The 15,270-nt window shown below is 43.8% G+C and overlaps 1 protein-coding gene across 6 annotated transcripts; it reads right to left on the bottom strand.

The window, feature by feature from the left end:
- Window positions 1–1,260: 1,260 nt before the first annotated feature.
- On the bottom strand, window positions 1,261–14,877 carry LOC310913679 (uncharacterized protein). Of its 6 annotated transcripts, XM_083869295.1 has the most exons (15): window positions 14,705–14,877; window positions 14,297–14,351; window positions 13,834–13,920; window positions 10,447–10,503; window positions 9,730–9,869; window positions 9,026–9,179; window positions 7,597–7,704; window positions 7,050–7,103; window positions 6,154–6,189; window positions 5,055–5,087; window positions 3,629–3,694; window positions 3,281–3,352; window positions 3,125–3,199; window positions 2,389–2,451; window positions 1,261–1,945 (listed from the first exon to the last, which is right to left on the bottom strand). In XM_083869295.1, exons 4-15 carry the CDS (start codon window positions 10,493–10,495, stop codon window positions 1,926–1,928), a joined length of 870 nt encoding a protein of 289 aa, XP_083725421.1. In that variant the 5' UTR covers window positions 10,496–10,503; window positions 13,834–13,920; window positions 14,297–14,351; window positions 14,705–14,877; the 3' UTR covers window positions 1,261–1,925. The 6 variants fall into 6 exon arrangements, 4 of the variants coding, with proteins under 4 accessions (XP_083725421.1, XP_083725420.1, XP_083725423.1 ...); XR_014590869.1 differs by lacking the exons at window positions 3,281–3,352; window positions 13,834–13,920 and adding an exon at window positions 4,118–4,182; XM_083869294.1 differs by lacking the exon at window positions 13,834–13,920.
- Between the last annotated feature and the right edge of the window lie 393 nt (window positions 14,878–15,270).

The raw sequence follows: 15,270 nt of genomic DNA on the forward strand, positions 1-15,270 counted from the left end.
TAGGGTTTCATCTTTTCTTTTCTCTGTGGGGTTTGGTGTTGTGGGGCAATACCTGCATGTTTAGAGTCCCTCCTCTCTGCATTGCCCCCAGCCATTTAAAACCAAAGGCAAGGAGGAAGTACCACCCAATGTGCTGGGTGATGCTGAAGTGCAATGAGATGTTCCAGGTCCTGGGGAACCAATGGGGAGGTGAGGCCCAGCAGAACCCTGGGCTCAGGTGGGACATGCTGAATGGTAGTGAAGGGCAGCACAACGGAAGGAAGTTGAAACTCTTCATAGGAACACGTAGTTTTGAGTGCTTGGCTGATGCTGCAGCAAGGGTGATGCTGAGAAGAAGGACTAAAGGATCCATAAGAAGAGCAGGAAATACACTGCTCAATTGCTTTTTTTTTGAGAACTGACTTTTCTCATGGGACCTGCTCTAAGTGGCTGAGCTGTTCATCTCACATGGTGGGATGCACTTGGTAACTTTTTAAATGTTTTGCTTATTTTGCCCTTAAGCAGTTTCTATTAAAATTAAAAATTTATGTTGACTGCAAAGTACCAAATTTAAAACATTAAGTATTGAAACATGTTTCTCATCCTGACTGTTCCTCAAATTGCCTTTCAGAAAGACATTAGACAGCAGAGGACACTAAAAAAGCCCTTTTCATCAGAGCAGGGTGACTCTAGTTTTCAGTTCACCCAAAACCCATTTGCTACTACCATGGCTACAGTGGTCTGAACAAGACTATTTGCAGACTAATATAAAATAGATAGTAGTTTGGGATGGTGGAAAATTTCTACAAGGACATGTAAATGAGCATATAAATATTATGAAATAACTTGTATTCATCCTTGCACAATTTAGCCCTTGAGGCACTGGGTGGCAGCTGTGCCGTGTTGGTGCAGGCCTGAGTACAACTGTTGGTGTTTCTGGCAGTGCAGCTGGAACTGCAGACAAGAGTGACACTGGTGCTTCAAATTAGATACTACAGAGAGTAACCTTTCTAATTTTCTGAGCAAGGCTTGAAATTGTTCCTGTAAAACTCTGAGCCATTTGGGTTTACAAATTTCAGATTTACATTTCCTTATAAGTTCAACTGCTTGCCTTCATCATTCTGTGCATATGAAGACCTTACATTTTTACTGAAAATTTAAAGGTACCCCATTGTGTTGCAGTCTTCCCACGATTGCAGTAACCCTACAACCTTGCAATGTATAACACATCCTATAAAACTACATGAATGTCAAAGTTCTGTGTTTATTTTACTCAAAGAAAGAAAAAGGTTGGGAGATGAGTCAAATCGAGCACTTTGTTTGTCCCCTGAGAAAAGACGAAATCTGCTGTTGTTAATAATCTCATTATTGCAGCACTCTGTCAGTGCCTGTAACATCTCCCCAGCTCTCCTTGGGTGAAGGCACTGCTCGCCCACTGCTCCGAGTTCTGCCACAATCAATTCATCAGCCAGGGAAGCAGAGCCCGACTCTGCCTGCTCTGGGCAGCACTGGGGGGACGAGGGGGAGGCCAGAATTCCTACAGAAACAGAGATTCCTACAGAGCCTCAGCCAGAACCAGCACAAGACATTGGTCTGTTGATTTTGGTACACCACAGGTAGACTGGCGTGATTTGTTACGAATGAGAGATGTACCACCACATGGCTGCCTAGGGGAGAGAAGGTGAATGTGTTTATTTAAATGGAATTGAACACAAAGCTACAGCTCCATTGTCTTCCAAGCTCTGCTTCCACTTCAGAATCTAGAGTGGGGCCCATAGCCCAGTTTCAGGTTTATTTTGGAGGGAAAGGAGTGATGTTTTTCAGAGGTTTCACATTTCAGTATTTCACATTCGCCATTTGGTTGCTAGGTTCACCCCATAAAGCAGTTCCTTTAGTACTGGAAATTTGGACAGCCAGGTTTGGGGAACTCTCCTGAAATATTCCTCCTAGGCAGATTTCCTCATGCCTGTGGGATGAAGAAAATGACAGCTATCAGGACTGCTGTGTTCAGATTGTTCTGTATCCATGCAGCTTTTCAGTATTCGTGTTTTGTGTCCATAAACATGGATAAACATGAACCAGGAATCTGTCTGAAGACCCAACAACACGTGGAACCTCCCTCCACTCTCCAAGTTTTTATTTAAGCTATAGAATTCTTATGCAGACACTGCCAGGAAATACTACCCCATACAGGACGGAGTATTAAAAATGTGAAAATGTTCTGCCACAGAGAAAGAGTCAAGACATTCATTTTCAACCCTAAGCAGCTGTAATGAACTTTAGTAAAACATTCCTTCTTTTTTTTAAAGGCAGTAAGATTGGAAATTGTCATTTAAACTAGTTGGTCTTAATTCTTGACCAAACCAAGGTCCAGGGAAGACAGATGCTGTCAGTAAAGAAACCTGTTACCTCTTGGCCTGAATCTGTCAATCAGAGGAACAAAGCTGTCAAGGACACTCCGAATTCGGTACACTGGGTGTGAAAACAAATGGATAAGATAAGCAACATAAAACATAAAAAATAGAAAAATGGCAAAACCCAATATTGACACTTGTTTAAACAAGCACGTCTGCAATATCATTAATTACAAAGACCAGGCAGGCTGAGTCATGAGAGAACCATCCACAATCTCTCACCATGTTAATATAAGAGGAGACAAGTTCTTGCTTGGGGAGCCATAACTTGCTGCTGGTGGCAGCTCTCCTGTGCCATCCCTAGGGATTGCCAAAATGCCTGGGTTTTAATATTTTCAACAGTTGCTGCCATCCAAGTTCTGCCCTGAGCTTGTCCTCAGTCCCAGGGGAATGCATGGTAGCTGGGATGCACAGCATCTTATCCAGTGGATCTGGAAAGACAGGCCTTGCTGCTAAAATTACATGTTGTCATGGCAACGCAGCATTCGGCCATTCCTGCAGGAAGAGGTGACTCAGGGTCTTGTGATCACTGAGAAGGAAAAATGAGTCAACCTCTCCATTCAGTAGCATTAAGGCTGCTTGTCTGCAGCCCCCCTGGAGCTGGAAGATGTTAGGGGGAGTTACATGGCGGGTTAGGGAATCTCCACCCGGCGGGTTTATGGGTCTGTGGCCACTGTGTGATCCTGTCCTTAGTGCAGGAACACAGCTGCTGCTGCTGCAGGGACACTTACCGAGACCAAAGTATATCCCAGTGGTTTCCAGGGAAGCGAAGGTGATTAAACCAATCCCAAGAGAAATAGTCCAATCTAAGGCAACAAAATAAATGTTAACTTTGTTCATTTTTCCCACAGTGCAACAATATATCCTTCTATTAAATCTTGCCGTACCTTTGTGGTAGTAGTAGCAAACTAGCAAAGCTCCAATTGCAAAGCAAAGAATGACAAAATGGAAGAATTCATCTGAAATTGAGAGGGAAGATTAGGTCACAACTGCAGCCATGGTCCTCCTAAATTCACCTTCAGGTACGGAGTATCACTCATGGAATGAAATCAATTTTCCTGAGATTTCACTAGGCTCAACGTTGTGAGAAGCCTCAATGATTTTCATCATGAAGCCTTGATGCACTTCAACAAAGCACTCGTGTTGGAAAAATAAAGGTTTTTTGAATCAGAGATCTTATTTTTCGACTAAGGTTCAACAGGCTTGACATCAGTTTGATTTAGTAAATCAATTACCATCCTTCCGTATGCCCATCCACCGTACTGTCCATTGAGGGGGGTGAGTGTTCTCCTTCTCATATGCTATAAAAAAGAGAAGTCTTTTATTGCCATGGAACTTTAAAATTAAGAGTTTAAAGTTATTTTCCCTTTTTGTATCTGAAATAGATTGTCAGAGCAGAATATATGTAAAACCGTTTGTTAGTCTGCGAGCCTTTTAGAAAGATCAAATTAGCAGTTTCAAAATCACTCCAAAGAGCATGGTTTTAAAAATGAACTTTATAAAGTATCATCAGATGGCTGCATTAACAACACTGAATTGTTTTAAAGTACTCTGGGTCTTTTCTGCCTCTTCTGGGACAAGCCATAGTCGCAGAATGACAGAGGGGGAGTAAAGCCATAGTACAAGAGAGCTTCAGTTTGATTCCTGGGTGCTTTGCACAACCACAACTACAGTAAAAAGATCCCCTTCATTACTGAAGGTGTGAGAACCATCCCTCTACTTACACCTGATGTCAAGTACTTCTGCACCTCCCAAAATAAGACCTGCTGCTGAAATGAGTCTCCTGCAGCTACACTGGCATAAAGAAAAAACAACATAAGAACAAATGAGGTATTTTAGAGGTTTAAACACAGAGCAGTTTGCTCTTTGTCAGGAGCAGAGTTGCTAGATTCTCTTTTTTCTTCAAGTGTATTGCCAGAAAGAGCTGAGTATTTTACCATCTCTCCAACAACAGGTTCAAAGCAGCAGTTCTTCCTTTTCTCTTTGTTGGTTTGAGCAGCCCCTGAGGCACCTGCTGCACCCAAGCTTTTGGGAGTTGATTCAGCACAAGTTTCAGATGCTGATTTCCACTACACTGGGCAACCCCTGCCAGGCAGTGAATTTTTCTCTGAAGATTCAACAGGCGAGTCCTGGAAGGGTCCTTTATGTGAGCTGTAGACTTTTGCTGTTTTGCTTTTGAACCACAGAGCAACTAAACCTTTGCCAAGAAATTCTGTTCCGGGTCACCTGATGCAGGTATCACATTTTTGCCTCTTTAAGTAGTCTGGATTGATCACATTCTGCTTTGGGGCAAACTCAGTTATCTTCTTATTAATAACATAGCATTGCATTATTCTGACTCACAGATACAACTCTGCAGTTGTATGAACGATCTACAGATAAAGAATTTAGCAGAACATCAATTCACACTTGGCAAGTGTCTGTCCTGTGTTACTGTACTCCCTAAATGCAACAGTCCCACTGTAACTTGGCATCATGGAATGACTTGCACAGTATTTCTTCCATTAAAGCATTCCAGGTTATTACCTGTTTTCAGCCTTCTACTTTTTGATTAGACAATCTCTAGACATCAAGGAGCTTGTATTGCCCTCACCCTTAAGCAAAACTCAGTCCTGAAAGAGCATCCACAAAATAAACTTCTATTTGCATGTTTGTACTCACCATCTGCATCTGAATCTTCTCTTCTGCCAATCTCTGAAAAGCAATATAGTTTTGTTATTTCTGATGGAAAAAATACAAATATAGAGCTTCCCACCACACTCAGCACCAAGAAGCACAGTGAGTAATCACCTATCTGCAACAAAACAAGGGTGAGTGGTAGAGGCCGACCACACAGTGGAAAAGTACCATGACCCTTTCTGCAGCTGGTAGTGTGGGGAGAATATGACACTGCAATGGATTCCTCTGCCCTGGCATTCCATGTGGCTCCTTGGGGATAGGTAACTCAAAAACCTCCCCAAGGGATTATGCTGCAATTTATAATTTCTCCACTGCACAGAACAAGTGGAGCAGATGTCCTCTCCAGAGGCTGCTCCATTGGGCTATTTGCCTCTCCTAACTCATCCTGTGGCCTTGGCCTGGGCACAGGAGGGATGAGCTCAGTAATGCAATTAAGCCATTGGCAATTTCCTGCTATGGGCTTTTTACAAACATTCTGGGGCTGTGCAGCAGTGTCTAGTGGGAGGAAGCCTGCCTTCAGACTGCCTGTCTGTGCAAGCCTCTTGGCTGGCACTGTTGCTCTGCTGCCTGACTTCTGGCTTTCACCTGGCACCTCCTGCTGGGAATGCTGTGAGCTAAGGCAGGAGTGCATTTGGAGCCAAGAATCACTTCTTGCAGAAACCAGGTTCCAGGTCCCTGCCAGCCTTGTTCCCCTGTTGGACAGGAGATAGAGGGCTTCAGGGAATGCTGGAATGCTAAAAACTGCTTCTAGCTTTTTGGCTAAGACTGAACAGTTGCCCAACAGAACTGCTGGGTTTTCCCCTAAAGAATGATGGCTATGAGCTGATCTTGTGAGAACCTGGCAGGCCTACAAAAATGGGTTAATCTGTCAGAACACCTTGTACAAATCACCCACTATCAGCCAGTCACTACCACAGCCTTGCAACAGGATATCCGCACCATGCCCACATCCAAGGCCAGGCTAACTGGAAACCAAGGGATTTACAGTCTTGGAGTTATTTTTTAATATCTCAGCAGGTCAGAAAGAAGACACTGCAGTTCTAGTCATTCCAGCAGGATGAGGTGACCTGGGAGCACCTACCTGAATCTCGGTAGGGAACCATCTCTGCTGGTATTCCTAAAACATGACACAGAGATGAGGTAGGTTAATACCTGCAGTGAGTGTGTCGGTGCCAGTGTCAGCCCATCAGCTTCCTGAAATCAGTGTGGGTGTATAATAGAGACAAGGAAGAAACCAACTCTAACTCCTTAAAGGGAGTGGCTCTGCTGGGAGTTATGCAGTCAAAAAGTGGAAATGAGTGAATTCTTATCCCCCCCATATTCCATCTCTCCAAGTATCTGGAGTCAGGTAGAATCAGACCCCTATGAGACAGATTAGATCTCGTAATGTCAATTTAAATGAGCTGCCCTTGCATTTGGGCTGAGCTCAGTTTAGGACATTAATTAAAATATTAATGCTTTACATTTTTACATCCACAGTTCTATAGATATTTTTGGGTATCGACACAACACATTTTCTTCATCTGCATTGTTCTTATTTTCCATTTGTCCTCTGGTAGGAAAGGAAAAGCCTTGGGAACAAGGTGGTCCTTGGTGATGATGTCCAGTCAGTGCTGGGGGCTGACTGCAGCCCCTGTAAGTAGTGGCTGTGACAGATGTTTTCAGAATCCTCTTGCTGCATTTCAGTGGCAGCTGTGCAGACCCAAGCAGCAGGACTCCTCCCACAACAGCAGATTTTGCTGCTTTCCTGGTTCAACTCTGAGCACAGGGCATGGCTGAGTTGTCAGCCATTGGCTGAGCTTCATCTTGTGGAAATGTCTCTTCTACAGCCAAATTCTGACTTGCCTTTGTTTTACATCTACACATGTTAATATACCTTTGTTCAACAGCCAAACCAAAGAATGCGAAAAATAATCCTTTTTTGGTTTATATTGGTTGCCTCTAGTAAAAGCCAATACTGTTGTCACTTTGTCCTACCTCCAAGCAACTGGCCTTCAGTCTTCTGTCTTCCTAAATCTTCCTCATCACTGCCTAGATAAAAGAAAGTGTTTGCTCGTCAGAGTAAAGATAAATGTGCTAGCAGCACCAGAAACAACAGCACTGTAGTTATTTGCTCATAATATAACCATATGAAGGTAAAAATCAAGGCTTTGAAATGCAAAGATCACTATTGGCTGCTTTTGCCTCACAGCTCCCCCTCAAAGCTGATTGAATAGGTGAAACTCAGCAAAACCTGAAGTTGGATTAACTTGTATCAAGGGCTGTAGAAAGAAGTTAGGGTCTTTTAGTTGGAATCTTAAAGCAGATTTCTATGTTTCTCAAACCAACTTCCACAAGAGTGAGTGGCAGCCACTATTTTGCTGATCGTGAATCAGCTACTAATGATTTTCTACGTTCCCTCTTTTGCACAATTTCTTACTTTAATCAGAGCTCTACAGAATTGCCACACCTCCTATGTTGATTCTTACAAACATGCAGTCAGACTAAGTTATGTATCAGGGAAAATGAAATAAATCCTCCTTACCTTGTGCATCTTCATCCATGGACTCATGGGATGAGTTTTCAGACTTTTTGTCCTCTTCTGGATATACAAAATTCTTTTCCAATATCTTCAGGAGTTTCAATTTTTCATCTTTTTTTTTATAAGGAGAGAAAAAAACATTATCAGTGACTACGTTTTCTATTTTACAATTACATATTGCACAATGCTTTATTAAAGCCTGACAGGAAATCAGATCCTTTGTCTAATTTCAGCTGTGTTTTTTGCACACAAAGGGTAATACAAAGCATCAAATGAAAGCATCATACACACTACAGTTTAGGCCTTCTTAAATGGTTGTGATAGACATCTAAAATTTGATATTTAGGCGTTTAATTATTCATAATGTTACCCCTGTGCAAATTCCCACCCCCTGGAGCGGCAGGAGCTGCAGTTGAACGATGCTGCAGCAGGAGAGGAGTGGCTCACCCTGCCCTGGGCTACCTCTGCCAGGGTTCTCTGTGCCGGGCTCCAGCTCCCTCCTGTGGCACAGGAGCACAGCCAGCCCACACCAGCATCCCAGCTGCTCCTGGCCTGTGTAGCCAGAGGTGACTCTGAATAGCTTCAAACTCAGCTCTGTGCTCAGGGCTGGAGCTCTGAGCATCTCTTCATCAGGAGCTGCACAGGCAGGTAGATGGGATTCCTTCTCCTCCAGCTCCTGGAGGCTGCTCGCAGCCCAAGGGTCTTGTTACCAACATTCCTGCTCTGAGAGATGACCAAAGCTGGGCTGTGCTCCAGCCTGGGAGGTGTCTCCCCTTCAGGAACATGTTTAATCAAGGCAGAAGCAGGAACAGGATGTCTTTGACGGTCTCCAGCTAAATTTAAGGTCATCTTAAATGAGTGCTCCTCTGTCATCTATTAAAGACAATTAATGACTATGGACCCCGTGAAACTGCCCTTACTTTTTTACTGCACAACCAGGCAAATAAGTCTCTTTTATCTTGTTGTCAGGTTCAGCACACTGTGTGCCATCTCCTGTCCATTTCTTTTAGTTTTACATGTCCTGCTAAGGAATTATTTGTAAAAATATTTTCACTGGCTAAGGTCTGATTTCTTACCACTATGAGTGCACAGAGGGGTCCTGGCTGGCTGGGTAACAGTCTGTGCAAAAATGTCAGGGAAAATTTCCTCAAGTCAGAGAAATTTCTTTGGCAGCATCATCTCAGGACATGCTCTCTCCTTAAATATGGGTGTTTTCTTCCCTAGAAGAAGCCAAGTCTAACTGCAGTAAAACACTGACTTTGGCTCCCATTACCACCACACCTAACTGCCTTTCCTGAGCAGTACTTCCAGAAAGTTCAGTTGTTCACTAATAATCACTTGCAGGCACATAACAGAGTGTTCAAGCTGCTGTCAAGTCCCACTGGTCCTGCAGTATTTTTAACAAAACAGCTGAAACACAGGCAGGACTCACCCTTTCCCTTGGAGCTGGGGAGCTGCCTGTACCCAGATGGGTTGGAAGTCTTCAGCAAAAGGTAAAGAAGAGCCATTGCCCTGACTCCTTTCTCCTCTATGGCTTTCAGGCAGGCAACACAGCCTCCCGGGAGGACATCACAGCTGTTAAGGAGCTGAAAAGAAAGTAAATAAATAGCAAAAGGTCTTTGCAATAAAACATAGCCCGTAGAAGTACACCCTGATGGGCAAATGAGTGTATACTACACTGCTCCTACCATACAAAGGGGAAACTGGGGACAAAGAGAAATGTCAAATACAGGAAGAAAATGTAAACTCCATTCAGCAACTCAGAGCAGAGCCATCGACTGGGAAAACCAGCATGGTGGATGATAGTTAACTATTCAGAGAGCTGGGGAAATACAACTACAGGGTCTGAAAACGGCCATGCAATTGCTGCAGTATCTTACAGCAAAATGTCACTAACAATGGTCCTGCCTAGAACACAGGGAGGTGAATTGATCCAGAGGAATTTATACAGAGCCAGTTGGTTTTGCACATGGAGAGCAGTGAAGTAAAAAGCAGTGGCCTGAATCTCATTTATCTAAGTGCCCTGTTACACCTTTTAATATATTTCAGCATATCAGATAATGGGACTATATGTTCTCCCCAAAATATAGTAAAAAAAGTAGGATAACGAGCATAAGTGTTTCCTTGGTAACTTACGTTATTCTTTTCTTCAGTATTCAGGATAGATGGCTCAGTAGTGGCCAAGCATTTTACAAGTGATTCCCAGAAGGACTGGTTCATTTTCTCATGATTCTCCAAGTACTTGGCATCAGCAGCAAAACCTCTCTGAAGAATGTCTGTAAGGAAAACAAACGTGTCACTGTGCAGGATCAGGATTGCATGGCAGTGTTCCTGTGGTGCAGGTGTGGAGAGAGACACCAGCTCTAACATACTGCCCAATATCAGCAAACAGGAAAGAGAGTGGTGCTGTATTGTATAAAGCATCTCAGTCTGCCACAAAACAGTAGACAAATGTCAATAGTCCATACAAATGACTGATGTCTCTGTGATGCTCTTGTCTCAGGTAGAGAAGCGTGGCAAGTCTGCCCAAAGTATTCCTAGCTATTTAAACATTCCCAGACAGGCACAAAGACCCCAAGGACTGCATACCAAGGTACTGAGATTGCTCATCAGGCATTTAATGCACAGCAAAGTCTCCTTCATGTACCTAAATTCCCACTTGCACGTGCACAAAGCCTAACAAGAGCCTGTGGAAGAGCTGGGAATTGACTGTTGGTCTCTCTTTTACAAGCAAGGAGATGGATAAGGTGTGTTTTCAGAGGAAGCAGATTTCATTGACTCATGCCCACCCTGGCAAACACTGCTGTGCAGTGTGCACGAACCAAAGCTCTGATCTTTGTGTGCTTCCCTCACCTTGCTGTTCTTCAGTAAGATCTGGGATCAGGACATCCAAACTCTCCATTGCTGTGCCTGTTTGAAAAGGGAGAAAAAACACATTTAGAATCAGGTCACTGACCTTCCTGGTTTTCTGTCTTTGATTTTCTGCAAACACAGCACCTCTCTCTGGACCTTTTGGTTTTGAAATAATTTCTCTGTTTCACATGATGACTCATGTACCCTCCTGGGACCCAATTCTTGACTCCTCCCAGTGAGCCCTACTGGCCTCTGGTTATTAGGAAAGAACAAAAGTCTCATTATCATGAGTAAAACTAAAAGAAGTCAGACTCGATCATTCACATTGTTCTTTTGTAAAGCTACCAAGGTGCCTAATTAAATATTTACCACAGATGTGAGTAACCTAATAGGCTGGGTTCCATTCACAAAACAGAACAACTATCCTGTACCTTTGACATCCTAATACTTAAAATGTATCAGCCAGGAAAAATAGCAGAAATAGTTCATAGGAAAGTCCAATAAGACTTTGAATTCCTGTCTCACAGAAGACTGATGCTTCAACATCTGTTCTTCCCAAGTTGTTGTGAAAAGGAAATTTCCATTAACTTTAGCTTTATGAATTACAAGTTTTTAATTTTCTGTTGATCCCAGATTAATTACTGGTATTTATCACAGAAACAAATGTTCTGACATCCCTAAAATTCAGCATTTCCTTTTGTTTTGATAAACTTGCCACAGAAGTTTTGGGCTGAGGCTGGAATATTCTAATGGTGCATACTTTGTGGTGGCTGTGGTTCTGAACTGTTGCCTCTGCCTATCATGGTCCAGGTATTCTGCACTGATCCCCTCACGTAATATAGCAACTAACTCACAGTTGTACTGAGCGATGTAACAGGAGATTTCTGGGGAGCCTGAAGCACAGCTTCCACTATACAGGATGCAGTAGGAAAATAGTTTATATGTCCACACTTTTTCTTACAATGTGACTTTTGGATCCATTCAACAAAACACTTCCAATCAAGCAGTTTGAAAACTAAGTATATCCTTCAAACTTTCCAGTGGAAAACCTGTTTCTATTCCTACGGCACTTTCGGTTCTCTGAAGACCATCACATCAGTCCAAAAATATTCTAATACAAAACTCAAAACAGGTCAGTTAATGTCTTCAGAAGGATACTGTAACACATAAGCAAACACTCAAAGTGGACAACGTTTTAGGGTATTGATGCCTTAAGTTTTAGCTTTCATGTTTTTCAGATTGTGTGCTGCCTAGGGGTGTAGCTCTGAGCCTCATATTAAGTGTCTGTAAGCTCTCTTCACAGAGCAGGTAGACAAAACAAATCCTTTTCCTGTTGAAGACCAAGGACAACTTTCAGGCCCAAAAGCATAAACAATAGTGGACTGAAGGGAGATGGGACTTCACCACCTGAAGCTGTAATTGGACATTTAAAACCCAATATGCAAATGGACCAAAGCTTATAAAAAGGTAAGACCTTGTGACTGGTGATTTATTTTGTGACCATTCTAACTCCACCTTGGGTGTAGCCCTGGTCAGGCTCCTGCCCTGCCCAAGGTGTATCCTAAAGGCCTTTCAATAAATACCTACTTTATTCTCAAGCTCTGTCCAGTCTCTGTTTCAGGTCAGCCTTCCCAAGGCTCCAGTGTCAGTTGTCAGATAGAGGAAATTAGACACAAACAGAGCTTAAAAACTTCTGGAAAAATCACATAACTACTTTCAAAAGCTCAGCTCAGAAAACCTGGCTTACCTGTCTCCAAAGAGTATTGCGAGAAAGCAAAATTTTAACAATATATTTTGAATTTACTTCCAGTAATGAATCTATGCAAAAGATCTACAGATCTTCTCCTTTCCCTGACTTACATCCAGCCTTTGCTGCTGTAGCTGTGGCAGCAGCCCTGTGGGAGCTGTGAGCACCCGATAGGGAATGCAGGAAATGCATCTGTCCCCTCTGGGGTAAGCACCAGCTGATGTGGAAATGTAGGAAGCCAGCACACCACACCCTGGACAGCCTCATTCTTGGCCACTCAATCAAGAATGTGAATTCATAGGCACTTATATACCTCCAGCTATGGTTTTCTGCCTTTTTCAGTCTCTTTCTTGCCTTCCTATTTGTTCAGCTTAGACCTTGCAACAATTGCTTGTTTAAGCTTAATCCTTTAGGCCTCTCTCTGCACCTCACAGTCAAAATACCAGAGCTATAGGAACCAAAGAACTATAAATATATGCATTTTTTCCAAATTATAAATTCCATAACAAAAATAATTGAAAAGTATCCTGATCTTTTACTGTTGAATGAAACTCAAGAGGTTTGCCTTTGAGGCTCCTAATACCTAGTGAAGGCCACATTCAGTGGCATTTTAAGGCAGGTTGCTGTTCCCTTGACCTGTCACAGCAGCTGCCCTATCCCAGCCTTGCATCATCCCAAAGACAACATGAGCAGGTGGTCACTACCTGCCCTGCCCTGCCACGCACACAGGAAGAGCAGATTCAACACTGAAAGCAGGGCAGACACTGTCAACGTCATCTTCATCTGCTATCAGACTGATTTACTCCAAAACTGCTCATTTGCTGGCCCAAATGAGCAGACTGCTCAGCTGCTCCAGCAACAGAAACACAGTTGGCTAGTGTACTTTTTCATCCTGCTGTGGTAAGACCTGGATGCCACAAGAGAATCCAGAAGCAACCAGCATCTGCTCCCATCTGCCTTTCTGTGCCTCCAGCATAGCTCAGCCCAGTCAGTCACAAAGATTTACATTAACCAAGGAAGTTGGGTACCTAATTTCTCCTAGACTATGCACAATTAATTCATCCGTGGCTCTTCTGGAAAGAAAATCAGAACTAAACAAAGTATAATGTTTAATTATTGTATGTTTTTAAAGTGACTTAGTTGTTTATACCTCATAATGAGAGAAGGATGATGATACACAGGCATTTCAGCCTGGCCATGAGCTCACTGAGGAATGATATGCACAACAGATTTCACCTTGCTTTCCTCACAGTAAATCAGAATTTAATTGCAGTGAGGTCTTTTCAACATGTTAGAATAAAATTTGCACGCAGAGTCAGATTTAGGAAGTGAGGTTAACAACTTCCATACACGAGGTTTTGCTTAGCTGATGAAATATATTTGAGAGAAATTTCTCAGCAGGATAAAAAAAAAAAAAAAAAAAAAAAAAAAAAAAAAAAAAAAAAAAAAAAAAAGGGGGCAAATAAAAAAAAATAAGGTTGTTTTACCTTCAAGACAAAAATCAGACAATCCCAAACCTTCTCCTCTTGAAACTACTTTTACCTTTCATTTTAAGCTATATGCTGGCACTTAAACTTGCTAAATTTTATTTTAAAGTCCCTCAATTCCCTCTCAAACCAAACCAACTTCTTAAAGCACACCTGCAAGTCTTAGGCTGCTCCTAGCAGTTGATTCCACGGGAAGATGTCCTGGAGGGCCGTGGCCGTGGTGAAAGCCGAGTTTTTTTCCTGTGAGACAACAAAAACTGATCCACACCAGCTCGGTTTGAAACCGTTCCTGCTCCAGCCTCCTTGGGCTGTGGTAATAATTCTGCTACCCTTCCTGCTGTCAAATGTAGCTGAAATGTGACACAGAAGTAACAAAACACTTCTCACTCTCCTTGAACACAGGGTGTAGAGAGACCCAGCAAGTGCATGTCACCCCAGGAGAACTCCCCAGGCTTGCTGTGAGCAGCCCCACGGGAGCAGGCACAACCTATCCACTCCCTGCCGCAGTTTCCTTCCTCCCCTGCCTTTCACAGCAAGCCCAGACACGGTGCCTGCACTGCTGCCAGCCCGTTTTTCAGCTCTGCCTTAAGCACTGATGTGCAACATTTGAAATTACCTGATTTGTGTTTCTCCTTTCACGCCGTGTGCTTCTCCGCGGTTGCTGCAAAGATCTGAAGGAAGAACATTAACTCATCAGAAGCTAGAAATGTTCATGCTTGTAGTCTGAGTAAAACTAAGGCAAACAGGTCTTTCTCTTTGCATAAAGTGTTGGGCTTGCCATGAGGATTTTAGAGAAAAAAAATAAATTTAAAAGATGGGGAAGTTGAGTCAAAATGACTCAAGTCAAGAAAAGCTTATAGGGAAGTCCTGTAATCCCCACAGCACCAGAACCCTTTTTCTGTTTGGTGCCTTGATCCCTCAAACAGGAACCAACAACTCAGCAGTGTACCAAGAGCCAGCACACAGCCCCCACACACCCTCGGGCTTGAGCCCAAGCAGCTCCTGAAGCCCTCTCAGCTCTCACCTTGAAGGCTTTGCGGCGGTTCAGGATCCTGGGCAGGGATCCCACTGCCAGCCCTGCCTTGTGCCGGGTGGGAAGGCGTCGGGGCCGGGCCTCACGTGTCCTCCCCTGACTCACTCAGGGCTGAGCGGCTGCAGCTCCATCGTCCTCTGTCCACCGAGGTCACACTGCAGCCTGTGCTCTCTTGTCCCCAAGCTGAGGCGGCCAAAGGCTGACCCCGCTGGGAGGAGAGAGGAGCTGTGCAGCTCCCAGCCTGCCCCAGGCACTAATGGTCATGAGCAGCTGGGACCCCTCAGTGCTGCCCGTGGCTGCTCCAGCACAGCCTCTCGAAGGTTGGAGACCCAGCCCCGCTTGTTTGGCCTCCCTGGGACATCAGGGGGGCACTGGGGATGTAGAACCTGCTCTGTGGGGAGAGGCCCTGGGCTCTGACAAAGCAAAGCACACACCACGATGGGGGTTTGGAAGCTCAGGCACACTGCCCTCCTGCACAGGTGGAATGTCCGTGGCAAGCTGGGCCGGTGACAACAAAGGGAAACATCCTCTCCACCCCACCTGCCCCCAGCAGCCAC

Source organism: Zosterops lateralis, assembly GCF_965231275.1.
Source record: "Zosterops lateralis genome assembly, chromosome: 11".
Taxonomy (NCBI): domain Eukaryota; kingdom Metazoa; phylum Chordata; class Aves; order Passeriformes; family Zosteropidae; genus Zosterops; species Zosterops lateralis.